We start from the raw sequence: 15,709 nt of genomic DNA, 5'->3' as shown, positions 1-15,709 counted from the left end.
GCGGAACAAAGAATGTACTGTAACTGAAAATGCAAATATATGACAAGGGGAAAGGAACACTAAGGAAACGTTTAAAAACAAGCGAGAAGGGTAAAAGTCAAAATAAGAAACATAAAATTGATCAGACTTTTCAGGTAAAACCTTGCAGTCCGTGAACAGATACGTATAGACTCACTTTAAAGCGAGCTCACATACTAATGGGATCTCAAGAGTCACAAAAACTGGAAGGAAAGGTAACATGCTGCAGCTATACTGATGGCATTCAGAAAGGTATCGTTCTTTTTGCCCCATTCACTAACAAAGCCACAAAAGGACTTGTTCTGAGATGTCAGAGTAATATGAAATTAGTAAGTCTCTCTTTCAGAATATGGTGTATTCTTTAACCCTAACATGGCAAAAACAATGCTGTTTTCTCTCTGTCAGAATGAACTCTAGCAGACTATCATGGATCCTTGTTTCATCTTCCTTGGACGTCACACTAATAAATGAGATTTCAGGTGCTATACACCAGTGTTCCCCAACCCCCGGGCCGCGGACCGGTCCGTGGATCAAACGGTACCGGGCCGCCCGGATCCAATTGCCCCCCCCCCCCCCCCCCCCCAGATTCTCCCCTGCCGGCTAATGCAGGGCTGGCATTGCCCAAGTGCCAGCCCTGCAATGTGCCTGCGGACCGGAGGGGAGATCAGAGATCTCCCTCCCCGGTCCGCAGGCACTGTGCTGACAGCCGGCAGGGGAGGGAGTGAGAGAGGACCCGGGAGCTCTTACCTGCAGCTCCTCCGGGTCCTCCTCTCGCGAGATTTAGAGCGTTGCCGCGGTAACCACGGCAACGCTCCAAATCTCGCGAGAGTGAACTCTAGCCCTGTAACTGGGCTAGAGTTCATATCACCACCGCTGGGACCACCAGGGATTCCCCACCGGACCACCAGGGACTAAGAAATGTCCCCCCTCCTCCCAGTAAAGGTAAGAAGGGAGGGGGGACATGAATATATTAATTTTAATAAAATTAAAAAAAAGAAAAAAAGCCTCCCTACCCTCCTTACCCCCCATACACACACTGCCCCCCTACAAACACTACCCCATACACACACTACACACACTGCCCCCCATGCACACACTGCCCCCATGCACACACTACACACATTGCCCCACAAACACTGCCCCCCTACACACACTACACACACTGTCCCCATGCACACACTACACACACTGCCCCACAAACACTGCCCCCATACACACACTACACACACTGCCCCACAAACACTGCTCCCATTTTTATTAACTCTCACATGAACATGCTATATACATTCACCTGAACCCTGGGACCCTGAACCAACAATTTTGAGTCTATGTCTTTATGTGACTGTGTTTGTGATTTTCTGACTATGTATGTGTGTGTGTTTTTTTAATATATGTGACTGTTTTTTTTTTTGTCTTATTAAATCAAAACAAGTGGGCCACGGAAAAATTATCAAACGTTTACCGGTCCGCGGCGATAAAAAGGTTGGGGAGCACTGCTATACACTATAACTGAATGCTACAGTTAAAAATATTGCAGTCAGATTTAATTCTCACAATGCCTGTCAGCAGAGTCATTAAAGGTTTACTATAGTGTCAGGAAAACAAACTCGTTTTCCAGGCACTATATAATCCTTAGGTCTCCCCCAGCCTCAGGGCCCCCCCTCCCGCTGGGCGGAAGGGGTAAAAAACCCCTGGCACCCAGACCACTTCACTGAGCTGAAGTGGTCTGGGTGACTATAGTGGTCCTTTAAGAAACTTAATCAGTTTAGTTAATCAATTTAATCAGTTATTTCTTGGGCTGAACAACATCAAATCTACTTTATCAGATGAAGAAGTAACAAGTCACCTACCATATTGAATGATTCATACCATATACACAACTCGCTTACAAACACTGACTGGACATTGTCAATACGTAGTTTTTCTGTTGGTGTAGTTGGTACACATGGTTTTGAACTTAATGGGATTCTGTTTAATGGAACCTAATAAAAACTTAATGGAATTTTGTTTATTATATAACTACACAACCAGTACATATGGATTCATACTTTACACGAGCACACCCAGTTAATAAATACCACATACATCAAACTGCTAAATGGCGATTTCATTGTTAATCTGTTCACAAAAGAAACACACACACACACACACACACACCTTTTAACCACATGAAGTGTTTTCCAATTGTAGCTTTGCATCACAAGATTTAAAGGCACACTATAGGCACCTGACCACTTTAGCTCATTCAAGTGGTCTGGGTGCAATGTCCCATGTCCCTTAACCCTACAGTGGTAAGTATTGCAGTTTGAGAAACTGCAATAATTACTTCTTAGGGTTAACTCCACCTTTAATGGCTGTCTACCAGACATCCACTTGAGGGACTTCCGTATAATTAGGTGACCAAGTGTCGCCTAAATGACGCTGGACGTCCTCCCGCTGTGCAGGAGGAATCCAGCGTCAATCAAATCTCCATAGGAAAGCACTGAAACAATGCTTTCCTATAGTAATCCTAATGAGAGTGCGGCACTTGCTGCCCTTAAACATTAGGTCTCCCCCACTGCATGAAGTTGGCATGGAAGGAGCATGGGCAGAGCCTGACCCAGCACCAAGGGACATTGGAGCTGGATTCAGGTAAGTGACGGAAGAGGTTTTAAACCCTTTTAGCGCCTGAGGGAGGGGCGCACTGTGGGCTTTGTTTTCCTAGCACTATAGTATTCCTTTAACAAATATTTGCCGACAATGAAAAAGCATGCAAAAACCATATTATGTTAACAGCCAGTCACAAGCTGATTTTGCTGAGCAGCTTCGGCATTTTAATGTGCAGGTCAGACGGAGAAAGTTTATTTTATCTTTGTGATCTTGTACCCATCAAACTTCTGCAGATTTAACATGGCTATGATATGCAGCTTTGAAGTGCTATATGATTTGGAACAGATGACACTGTAAGCACCTTAACTAATTGCCTACTTTATGGAGCAGAGAGTTAACCGCTCCTTGTCCCCCTGCAAAGACACTTGTAACTGCAGATGTTTGCAAAAATAACTGAAGGTGTAAACCTGCCTTGTCTGACATGGACAGCACTGGCTTCCTCTAAGTTGTTTGTGCATTATGTGCAAGCTGGACAGGAGGTCTTGGGAAATGTGCAGCATGAACACATGTTCAAATGCACACTGCGCATATAGTGAATTACAGGGAATTCTGGCACATATGTAAGTGTTTCAGCAGCAATTCGTGTATGTGCCGTCTGTCGCCCTTGAGCATATGTACGCTGGGATGACAGAATCCATCAGCCATGATGCCAATAGTGATTATCAAAACCTTCCCAAATAGAGTTGCCAAGCTTGATAGATGTGATATAGCAGTGTTAAATAGTTTTTTTTTCCATTATATTGTTAATAGACTACATACAAGGAGCTGCTGATAGCAGAATGATCATTGGAGGTGGTCAGCTCAGTGGATAAAGTGTCAGGTTAAAGGATTACTCAGTTATTCAGTTGTAAAGTGGTCATACATCCGTATGTACTGCGTTTCAATTTGGAGTCTCATTTGCCAGCCCGGAAGGCTAATGTCTAATACGTGCAGGTTTGACATTTGTCGTTAGCACGCATAGTATGCTGAGGACAGAAACAATTCCACAGCAGACTGAGGAAGCTCCAGGAGGAGTGAAACGCGTATCAGACACCGCTGACTGAGGAAGCTCCAGGAGGAGTGAAACACGTATCAGACACAGCTGACTGAGGAAGCTCCAGGAGGAGTGAAATGCGTATCTGCAACCAGGACTTTTTATCTTAATTATTGTATTTCATTTTTATTAACTTTTTAGCACAATTGTATTAATAAATAGATTACACTTTATACTAAATCCATAGAAGCCTCAATTACCTTCATTTGGGTAAGTGAACCTACCACCCTCAGAGCCTGGATTTTAAGGCTCTATAACAGGTGAGCATAATACCTATTTAAATTCTAACAGAAATATTTGTTAATTGACTATACTACACATTGGATGTTCCTATTGTTTTTATCTTCCCAGAGAAAAAATTCTAATTTACAGAGCCAAAATATAGGCTCTGGAAAATGTGAGTGATCCATTTATCTACTTCATTTGAAATTGCACAAGTGTTTTACAATCTGCACTATATTATATATTTTTATCTTCCATATCTGTATGTGACGTATACGACCCAATCAAGACCCTGTGACGTAATTCCCCAACATCTATAGCGCTCCACTTAAGATAGATATATATTATATACCAAATCCCTTTGTTATATCTATTGCATGTGGAATAAAGGGTAATCCACATTAGTGTACAGAGCGGCTGTTCACCAACACATCTGTTGTAACACACACTCCCCCAAAAGGAGATCTGTTTGGTTCTAAAATGCCAGCATATAACCCCCTATGTGTCACCCAAGTCCTCCCCTGCAGTTCTTCCTCGCCCCACCCATTTTTAGTGTGGGTGAATAACGCCAGCAAAGGAGGATAAGGCTGCAGGGAGAACATGACATGCGATAAGTTTCTCCTTTATTTCCATTTTTTGGGAGGGGGTGGGGGATATGCAAGTAAAGTAACCAAATGTTGATTTTATTAAAACACTGATTTCTTTTGGCTTGAAGTAAACTTTTCAAGTAGATTCATTTTACGCATTCACCTGTCATTAAGTCAGCCTATACCATGGTGAACACCACTATTCATGGTAGATGACAACCCCACTGTAAAGCACAGTGGAAGTGAGAAGAATATTGGCTAATTACATATTTGAACACAATTCATCCCGCAGTAGGAGAGAAAATCAAAAAGCAATGTAAGTTATTCCCTATCAGACCTTCAAAATAGCGCCACACCAGACTGTTATTGTTATGGCTGGTTTTAATGAGTCAATATAGGACAAAAGCTAAATACCCATTATAAGTTTTGGTTTGTAAAATCATAGGTCTTTGCGGTCTGCAATTCAAGGTTACTAAACCAAGTAACTCAGGAAGTCATGCTTTGCTCCAGTAATGATCACTGTTGCATCCTTCAGAGTTGTTTTTTTCCCTTTTCAATATACCCATTGTTCACAGGGCTATTACCACCAGATACGGTCCCTGTCACATGAGCCACTTTCTTGTCACTGGTACATGGGGCGGGAGCATGTGAGTCTTTATAGTGCCTCGTTTTCAGATCAAGGGGTTTAATCACTAAACAATAAACTGCAAAATATAACTAAACACTTGTGCTGGAAAGGAGCTTATGGGATTCTGACTTGGCTGGCTTTGCAACGTGCAGATTCACCACAACTGTATAGTGAAGACATACCTCATCATTTGATTATGTTTTACGGTATCTCTATTTTGAGATCAGTTATGATTTTCTACTCGAGCACATTCATGTCCTGATAAGCGACCTGATGGACGCATTCCCTTTTATTACCTCCAACTGGCTTTGGGGACTTAGCTCCTCATAAAATCTTAAAGGACATTATAAGCACCCAGACCACTTCAGCTCATTGAAGTGGTCTGGGTGCAGTGTTCCAGGTCACTTAACCCTGCAAAAGTAATTGTTGCCGTTTTTAGGAAACTGCAATAATTACCTGCTAGGGTTAACTCCACCTCTAACGGTTGTCTACCACAGGTCGTAAGGAGACTTTTGGTTGCCTGACGCTGAACATCCTCACTCTATGCATGGGGACGTACAGTGTCACATAAAACCCCATTATACATGCTTTCCTATGGGGGATGCCCTAATGCAATCACAGCAATGGAGACAAGACAGAACCCAAGCCAGTGCCAAGGGACATCGGCGCTGGACTCAGGTAAGTCACAGAACGTTTTTTTTAACCGCTTCTGCACTGCGGGTGGGGAGCCACCAGATAGGGGGGCACCAGTGCCAGAAAAATAACGTTTCCTGGCACTATACTTTCCCTTTAACCCTGCAATATAAACATTGCAGTTGCTCTGAAACCACAAAGTTTTAGATTGCAAGGTTACTGGGTCAGTGACACTGAGATGACATGGTGCAAGTGCCTATATTTGTCTTTAATGTAAAAACAGTTATTAAGGACATTTGGTATCATTTTCACCCTAAAAGATGATGCAAGCAATTTGAAAATGTTAGCCAATCATTTACTGGCAAATCACCAAGTGAAATAAATACAGGTACCTCTTTGCATCCAGTTATAGTCTTTACAAAAAAAGTGTTTTTTATTTAATACCTCGGGTGGGAAACAGTTTTGCACTTAAAAAAGTCTACGAGGGAGAATGAAGCAGAATAGTTTAGCTTCTAATATTTATTTTACATATTAGAAGTGGAATCTGTTACTGTCTTAATTTTTATTGTGAGTTAGAAATCTAATCTTACAATTTTTTCATCAAGAATGAAAAATTAAACTTAAAGCTGGTTTCTGGAAAGTACTGCAATTTTTTTTTTGCAAAACTATACATTTTTTGTGGGTCACAAAAAAAACTTACATTCCACAATCATCTACACAGTACCACAGCTGGTAAATGGTGGTTTTAAACTATCATATTCATGATAATAAATAAACCCATGACTTGATTTACAATATAATTCCTAATTCTATTAGTTGCCGAGTAGTTTAAGAGGTCTCTTGAATTTGTGAGGTGCAGTCATTTCTGAGTTTCTCTTAAATATAAACTTTTTTTGGAAAAACACATGGACTTTTCATCAATGAAAGGGAAAGTAAGAGCTTCAGGTCCCTCCCCAATCTTTACCTCCCTGTATGAGGACATGATATGGTTAGGGAGGGTTGTGTCTGCTGCAATAGAAAGCCCTAAAATCCTTCCTAAAGAGCAGATTATGGGACATGTGTCTGACAACAAAGAGAGGGCCAGGATTGAGTCAGAAGTCTCAGCCGCTGCATGAGTAAATACTTACTGGAAACGAGAATACATTTACAACACCGATCTGTGCATTTATGAAATGCAAGTAGAAAATACACATTGACCCCAAAAAAGGAGGTCAACTCCAGCCTCTGAGCGTTTTTAGAAACAAAGAATGTAAATAGGGTTGAGCAACACATTGCAAGATTTTTATTCCTTGCAGAGAGCCTTCATACTTCATCTACAGTTATTCAATGATGCCCATTGTCTCACTCTGAACTGATGGAGGCCGAGTTCAGCGATTTGCAGTTGTGTGGCGAGGGCTTGTTCTGGGCTTTGTAATGTCAATTCTGTGCATATTTTAAGTCTGTACACTGCACACTGGCAAAAAACAATCTTTACTCTTGCAGGCAGAGTGCCTTTAAGGTGAAGACCTCTTTCTTCTACCCTTGTGTGTGCTCCCTATAGAACTTAAAACTTCTTTCCCACCATACCTTCGACAAGTCGGTGAAATAGTGCAATAACAGAAGCCTGTGATTGGTGCACTAGCGCATAAAGGATGTCAGGATGGGGCGTGGAAGACAATGCAGAACGCTCTGCCTTGTGCTGAATATCAAGTCTAAAACATTTTTACGGGACTTAAGGTGGAGGGGGTACCTAATAGCAACGTCCCACAGGGCATTGTTAGCCAAATTAAGAATAGATTTTAAAAGGGTTGGAGCAACATTAAGATTTCTGTACCAACTTCATATAAAAATTGTGGTCTCACAGAGCTGCTTGACAGTTACATCACAGGCTACCAATATCTGCTTTAGACAGTAGTGAGCTAATGCTGCCCAAGCACATGCCTGACTGATCAGTTAAGAGGAAGCAACCTGTGTAAAATAAAAGATTCATAAATATGTAAGCTTTACTGCTTGGCAGAACCCCAAACTGGTGTAGATTTGGCCATAACTTTCTGGATAAAACTTATTACAGCATCTCTTCTAGCTCCACCCAATTCTAGACAGCACTCAAAACCAGTTTTACAGGTTCCCAAGCCACTGACATGTCATGTGCATCTAATACATTAAATTCCTGCTGTTGCACAAATGCTTTGAGTGTGCATGTATACCCTCTCAAATCACCCTTCCTGATGCAACTCATTAAATTCTTAAAACTCCAACATAAATGTATCTGCGCCCCATCCCTCAGCCTTTATATGGGACCCCCTAGACAAAACCTTCACCCTTTGTCGACCTTCAAGTTCTAAATAAAGAAAAGTTGACCCTACTTTTTCTTATAAATCTGGGAATTTAAAAAACAGAAAAAAGGGTCACTGTGTGTGTGTGTGTGTGTGTGTGTGTGTGTGTGCAGATGTATTCCGCCACTGAGAGATGCGTGTAACCTGATCTTCTGAAGTAATTCCTCCCCAACAGCCAATCACTGTCCTTTTTATCCATACAGTATTTCAAAGCTTTGCTAAGGGGAAAGCGTACATATAAGGACAATGATTGGCTATAGTGTTGAGTGATGTCAGGTGGTCAGCTCCTGATTACACACCGAATTACAAAGCTGATTTGTGAATAGAGGGTATGTGAATTAAGGTACAAGATTATGCTCTTTTTTTTTTTCAGCAAGGCTAATGAAATTTGAAAGTGAAGAACACACCGCATGACTATGACAATCTAAGTTTTTGATGCCTAGAGTATGTCTTAATATCAAGAGATTTGCGAGAGTTTAAGAGGAAACCAGAGTTTTAAGCTGCTGAAAGCTCACTTTTCCCTCAGTTCTGTAAACACTATTAAAGCATGCAGTTCAGTATGGTGTGCAGTAGAGACAAACAAAACAAGCTTTACGGACATTGTCCTTTGATGAAGCAAGCTAACTTGGGCGTACATCAATTTTCCCATGACGACATACACAAATATTCAAGGTGTCTTCTGCTATGCACTGCTTTGAAATATGCCAATAGGATGGCAGTACAGAGACAAATATAATAATAGTATGATCGCAAACTTTGTACAGAGATAAATATAATGGTATGATCGCAAACTTTGTTAAACTAAAGGGGATTGAAGTAGGATTCAAGTAAACAATGTTACCAACAAACAAATCCATTCCATACAATTTGCATAATGAAAAATGTTGAACTGCTCACCTACTACCATAAGTGTGAATTCAAATCCCCTCTTCACGGATTTCCTGTACACTTGGTTTGGGAGATTGGCAAACCCCACATATCCTTCAAGGTTCTTCTGTTGCTGTAGTTAATAAATAGGATAAACTATTAGCATATCTTCTTATAGTTAAGAAAGAATTTAACGGCCACTAATCCCTACTTCTGGCCAATTGCTTCTCCACAACTCATTGTTTAGTTGAAAACCACATAGGCTCAGTAAGGATAAGCTCTTTATACCTGTCCCTTCAATAAGCTGTAATCATCTTTTTTTAATGCTTACAAATGGTAGTGATTTAAATAACTGCTGTCCAGAATTTCCTTCACAAACTGAATAAATATCCCGAAGTCTTAACCAGTTTTAGGCCACAAAAGGTCTGCAAAAATGCTACCATGTGCAACTGAAATGACTAAAATGATTAACCACTTAGGCACTGATAACCTTATATTTTGGCAAAGCAAAATTTAAAAATAAAAATTGGAGTAGCATTATACAAGTGGCCATTAAATTCTGCCATCATTTCTTCACTGGTTTAACATATTATGGCTTTGTCTAGAAGCCTTAAAAAGAATAAAGTTTGATACTAAAAATGAACTACATCCTAACAAACACTTGACACTAGGTACATAGATGGTGTTCCTTTTTTGTCAGAGTTGTTGAAAAAGCAGGTGTCCACCTGTTTTATTTGTTTTTCCTGCCCTTAAATGTATATTTGCATTTTTGATATTGTACCTGCAATAACAAGTACCGTATTTGCCAAGTGATATTGTATATCAGTAGAAACTAACAAAAATGCAAATATGCATTTGGATCAACATGCAGAACTTTTCTATTCAGTGCAAAACATTGTTGTTTATGAGAAACATCAATGTTTACATTCTGGTAAAAATGCATTACAGTCAGAGAGACCTTAAAGCAGCATGGTCATGCCGAACTTGCCTTTCCCCAATCGATTCCTCTTCTCTCCCTCTGTCAGGATATGTTCTTCATTTCTTCCTGTCTGCTCTAGGTTTTCTTTAAAATCATAAGGCAAAGTAGGTACTATTTGTCTTATGGAGGTTTCCTACGCCTGACCAACTATGACCAACAGAGGAGCAAAGTGTGCTTCATTTCTGGTGGTAAGAGCAATTTTCCCACAGCTCTCACCTTTCCTCAGTGTTCCCTCGAAGCCTCCTTTCACATTTCCCATCCTAACGGAAGTTTCTCCATTCGTGTTAGGATGCAATTCGGCACTGTGTTCGGATCGGAATTTCATTTGAATTAATGAAATTCCGATCTGAGCGCGGCTGCATCTTGCAGCTGTTTAGTAGATAACTCCCTAATTCCCATGGTATTCGGGAGCTATCTACCAAAATGATGAAAGACCTAAATTGGTCTTTCAGCTAAATTTACTAATAATAAGCAAAGATTACTTCGGATTAGTAAATTCTTCCCCTACTCGCTATACCGTGAGTAGGGGCATGTCTATTAAACACTTAAAAAAAAAATCCTAGTATCCCACCTCCCGTATATAAGGGGGGGACCTATTGTCCTCCCCATCCCCTCAGCTCCCACCCCTGAGTGGCAGGTGGGGGCCCTAAATTACAATAAGGGGGGGGGGGCCTGTGCAGTAGGTGGGGGCCCTAAATGAAAACGTTAACACCCCCCCCCCCCCCCAGGTGACTAGGGGTCTCCAAGCCCCTAGTCACCCCCTCCCCCTAATTTTTTTTTTATTTTTAACAAAACAACGAAATCTAAACTAAAAAAGGAACACTCCTTTCAAAATATATAACATTTTAAAATTAGTTTACCCAATCACATTGCTAAACAAGAAAGTCTCAAAAGAACACTCATCAAAATGTAATAATATACCGTATATACTCGAGTATAAGCCGAGTTTTTCAGCCCATTTTTTGGGCTGAAAAACCCCAACTCGGCTTATACTCGAGTCAAGGTCTGTATTATGGCAATTTGCATTGCCATAATACAGACTGGGGGAGAGGGGGGCTGGCAGAGCTGTACTTACCTTTCCTGCAGCTCCTGTCAGCTCTCTCCTCCTCTGCGCCGTCCGGTCAGCACCTCGGTCAGCTCCCAGTGTAAATCTCGCGAGAGCCGCGGCTCTCGCGAGACTTACAGTGTAAGCTGACAGAAGAGCAGAACGGACGGCGCAGAGGAGGAAAGAGCTGACAGGAGCTGCAGAACAGGTAAGTACAGCTCTGCCAGCCCCCCTCTACCCCCCACTGAACTGCCACTGGACCACCAGGGAAGGAGAGCCCCCCTCCCTGCCATATATCAAGCAGGGAGGGGGGACGAAAAAAAAAATATATAAATAAAATACGAAATAATAAAAAAATAATAATAATAAAAAAAATTAATAATAACAAAAAAAAGGGGTATAAGGACCACTATGGGAGGGGGTATAAGGACCACTATGGGAGGGAGGGGGGTATAAGGACCGCTATGGGAGGGAGGGGGGGTATAAGGACCACTATGGGAGGGAGGGGGTGGGTTAAGGACCACTATGGGAGGGAGGGGGGTATAAGGACCGCTATGGGAGGGAGGGGGGTATAAGGACCACTATGGGAGGGAGGGGGGGATAAGGACCACTATGGGAGGGAGGGGGGGTATAAGGACCACTATGGGAGGGAGGGGGGGATAAGGACCACTATGGGAGGGAGGGGGGGGATAAGGACCACTATGGGAGGGAGGGGGGGGATAAGGACCACTATGGGAGGGAGGGGGGGGGATAAGGACCACTATGGGAGGGAGGGGGGGGATAAGGACCACTATTGGAGGGAGGGGGTATAAGGACCACTATTGGAGGGAGGGGGTATAAGGACCACTATGGGAGGGATGGGGGTATAAGGACCACTATGGGAGGGAGGGGGGGTATAAGGACCACTATGGGAGGGAGGGGGTGGGATAAGGACCACTATGGGAGGGAGGGGGGTATAAGGACCACTATGGGAGGGAGGGGGGGTATATGGACCACTATGGGAGGGATGGGGGGGGATAAGGACCACTATGGGAGGGAGAAGGGGGATAAGGACCACTATGAGAGGGAGGGGGTGGGATAAGGACCACTATGGGAGGGGAGGGGGAAGTAAGGACCACTAGGGGAGGGGAGGGTAAGGACCACTAGGGGAGGGGTGAGTCAGGACCACTGGGGGGGGGGTGAAGGAACACGGGGGTGGGGAGGTAAGGACCACTGAGGGAGGAGGAGGGGAAGTCAGGACATATGGGGGGGAGGGGGCGGCAACATTTTTTTTGCCTACGGCGGCAAATATCCTTGCACCGGCCCTGCACACACTGCATTCATACACACACACGCTGCACTCATACACACACGCTGCACTCATACACACACGCTGCACTCATACACACACACATACGCACACACTGCATTCATTATACACACACTGTAAATAAATATTCAATTAATATATTTTTTTTAGGATCTAATTTTATTTAGAAATTTACCAGTAGCTGCTGCATTTCCCACCCTAGTCTTATACTCGAGTCAATAAGTTTTCCCAGTTTTTTGGGATAAAATTAGGGGCCTCGGCTTATATTCGGGTCGGCTTATACTCGAGTATATACGGTAATCTGTTAAAATACACCATCTCATTTCATTTTTAATTCACACATGTTGACATTTTTGAAAATTGTGTGCTCTTTCCACAAGGAGATTTCAAAACAACAGACAGTTGTAAAATAGTGAGCACTGGGTTAAATAACTGGCAATCCAACAGAAGGTTTAAGTAAGGACTGTCCGAAATGGAGGAGGGAGAACGATAGGCAAGTGATTTTATAAACAAATTAAAAAATACATTTAAATATATATATACACACTTATTAATTTTTAGTGTGTGTGTGTGTGTGTGTGTGTGTGTGTGTGTGTGTGTGTGTGTGTGTGTGTGTGTGTGTGTGTGTGTGTGTGTGTGTGTGTATGTATGTATATATATATATATATATATATATATATATATATATATATATTTAGCATATTGTAATATACATATATATCTATATCTATATCACAAAATATAAAATGTATAACTTTTTCATGGCAGTGTTCTTTTAAAAGAATGTATATAAAGAATTATAAGGAATACTTACAGCTACTTTGTAAGCAATGCGATTTCAGCATTTACATAGAGTGAGAAACATGTCACGATATGATGTCCATAACGATGCAGACCACAATTCAAGTACGCAGGCAATGGTTCACGGAAAGAAGAAAAAAAGAAAAAGAAAAGTTAGTAAGCTGTGGTCAATTACCCCAGATAATTACAAAAACACATTATGATAATACGCTTGTGATAGTATGTTGAAAAAGCTTGCACTGTTTATATGACTGAAAAAAATGATCCGAAGTACAGAACATATGAACATCTGTTCTTTACAAATAAAAGTAAAGCTTTTCATATGTTGCTTTTTTTTATATTTGCACAATCAATGGAGCAGGAAAATTGAATAAAGCAGTAACATTGAAAATGTCCTGTTGTAAAACAATGTTTTTATCATTATGGCACCATTTATACAGGCCTAGTCCTCAGAAGTGAGAATTGTGGTGACTACATTACTAGACTAAAATAACTAAAGTTATTTTTCCTATAGAAAAACAGACTGTAGAAATATAAATATATATACACACACACACATACACACCCCTCTTAATTATTGAATTAAGGTGTTTCAACCAGACCCATATAGCCACAGGGGGGAGGGGGTAATTGGTTGTTCTGAAGACCTCAGTGAATTCAAGCGTGGCACTTTGATAGGATGCTACCTTTGCAATAAATCACATTGTGAAATGTCATCCCTGCTAGATATTCCATGGTCAACTGTAAGTGGTATTATTGGAAGGTAAAATGGTTTAGGAACAGCAGCAACTCAGCTACGAAGAGTCAGAGAGCAGGGTCACCGAGTGCTGAGGCACATGGTGCATAAAAGTTTCCAACACTCTGCTGATTCCATAGCTGAAAGGTTCCAAACGTTCACTGCCATTAATAAAAGCAAAAAAATTGTGCTGCAAAAGTTTCACGGAATGGATTTTCATGGGCAAGCAGCTCACACATGCTCTACTGGATGAACTGGCAGAAAATCATAATCACTCCACAATCTTGTGGAAGCCTTCCCAGAAGAGTCAAGGCTATTACAGCTGCAAAGGGGAGAACCAGCTACATATTAATGACAATATCTTTAGAATGCAATGTCAAAAGTCAGGTGTCCCAATACTTTTGTCTATATAGTGTATCTTGTCCAAAGCCTTTTCAAGCCCTCCTCTTCTAACACCTCCGAGACTTTCTGTGGCTGTGCAATTGCAGACTTTCCAATGCAGCTCAATGAGAAATCTTTGCAATGCAGGTGCTCTGAGCAATTGCTGCCTTTTGATTCTAATTCTACTGTGCTATGCAAAAGAAGATCTAAAAGGGACGGCTACCTGATTGACAGCCAGGCCTTTACTGCACTGTAATTCTCGAAGAACTGGATTATACATGTTAAACAGTTTAGATTTCACTGGCCTCGCTACTGTGTCTGTATAGACCTGAAGCCTTATAATCTAATGTCTAAGGATTTGCACAAATAGCAGGGACTTGTGAGTATCTTTTTTTTTTCAATTTTAATTGATCTTTTGCATACACCATAATTATCTATAACATGGATTACAAAATAGGAGACACTTCAAGAGTTAAATAGCCCTTTAAAAACCTTAGCACCACAGAGTTGCACAACACATTGCCATGCCAAGGAAGTTGCTGTCTCCTTGATCACTCTAGAGAGGTGCTTAATATATCTTCCTAAATTGGGTCAGCTGAGAATCTAAAAAGGCATATAAATTTAAAAGGACATTAGAGGATAGTATTTTTACTTCAAAATTCAACATCCCATCACATACAATCTTCTCGAACTGACCCTCACTTTTCAAATTGCTTTGAAGGCATGCAATTTACCACTGCAACAAAATACAATAAAATTGAAGAAACAGTGTCCATAAACTTCACAATTAGCTAGCAGCACGTATGGCACGAGTAATCATTGTTCCTTCAAACAGGTAACTTCGCACAAAAAAGCAGTGGAAACTAAATTATAACCAACTCGACATCTGTGATAAAAGGCAGACTGCATAAAGAAAATTGAGAGGTATAACATGTACAGCACCTTGTGTTGTTTTCTGTGTCTGTTTATAAGTGCGGTGCAGTGCAAAACCAAACTTGAGAAAAGGAAAATAAATCATGCTCATATGTGAGCTTCCAAAAGGAACACATTTCCTTGGTAATCTAATAGAAGCTGCAAGCAATTCAAATAAAACAACCCACAATTAATGAACTACCTATCTGGGTGGACTTGCATGCGCGAGGGAGCAGAGCAAGGAAAGCACTAAGGTTACACACGCCTCCAGGCCACCTTGGGTGAACAAACTGACAAACACCTGGGTGTTTGTCAGTGGGATTTGTTGCGTCCTGGACTAGGGTTATGTGCATGGAGGAATTCCTGGTCCCTGCAAATGAGCAAGGTTTTGAGAGTATTTTAGTGTATTTTTCTCATAATGAATTATAAGCTCGATTGAGCAGGGTCCTCTTCAACCTATCGTTCCTGTAAGTTTATTTGTAATTGTCCTATTTATAGTTAAACCCCCTCTCATAATATTGTAAAGCGCTACGGAATCTGTTGGCGCTATATAAATGGCAATAATAATAATAATAAGGTTGGTGCATATTTGGC

General features: G+C 41.4%; 1 protein-coding gene across 1 annotated transcript in view; it reads right to left on the bottom strand.

The window, feature by feature from the left end:
- Positions 1-13,180, bottom strand: part of SEPTIN7 (septin 7) — an 88,229-nt gene extending 75,049 nt beyond the window's left edge. Inside the window, exons 1-2 of the mRNA XM_063452147.1 lie at positions 13,100-13,180; positions 8,983-9,085 (exon numbers count right to left, since the gene is read on the bottom strand). Coding sequence (XP_063308217.1) covers positions 8,983-8,992 — 10 coding nt within the window. The 5' untranslated portion in view covers positions 8,993-9,085; positions 13,100-13,180. The remainder of the gene's footprint in view (positions 1-8,982; positions 9,086-13,099) is intronic.
- Between the last annotated feature and the right edge of the window lie 2,529 nt (positions 13,181-15,709).

The sequence above is a fragment of the Pelobates fuscus genome, chromosome 4 (assembly GCF_036172605.1).
Source record: "Pelobates fuscus isolate aPelFus1 chromosome 4, aPelFus1.pri, whole genome shotgun sequence".
Taxonomy (NCBI): Eukaryota; Metazoa; Chordata; class Amphibia; order Anura; family Pelobatidae; genus Pelobates; species Pelobates fuscus.
Note: the sequence above shows the minus strand (reverse complement) of the source record. Positions and strands in the feature narration are given on the sequence as shown.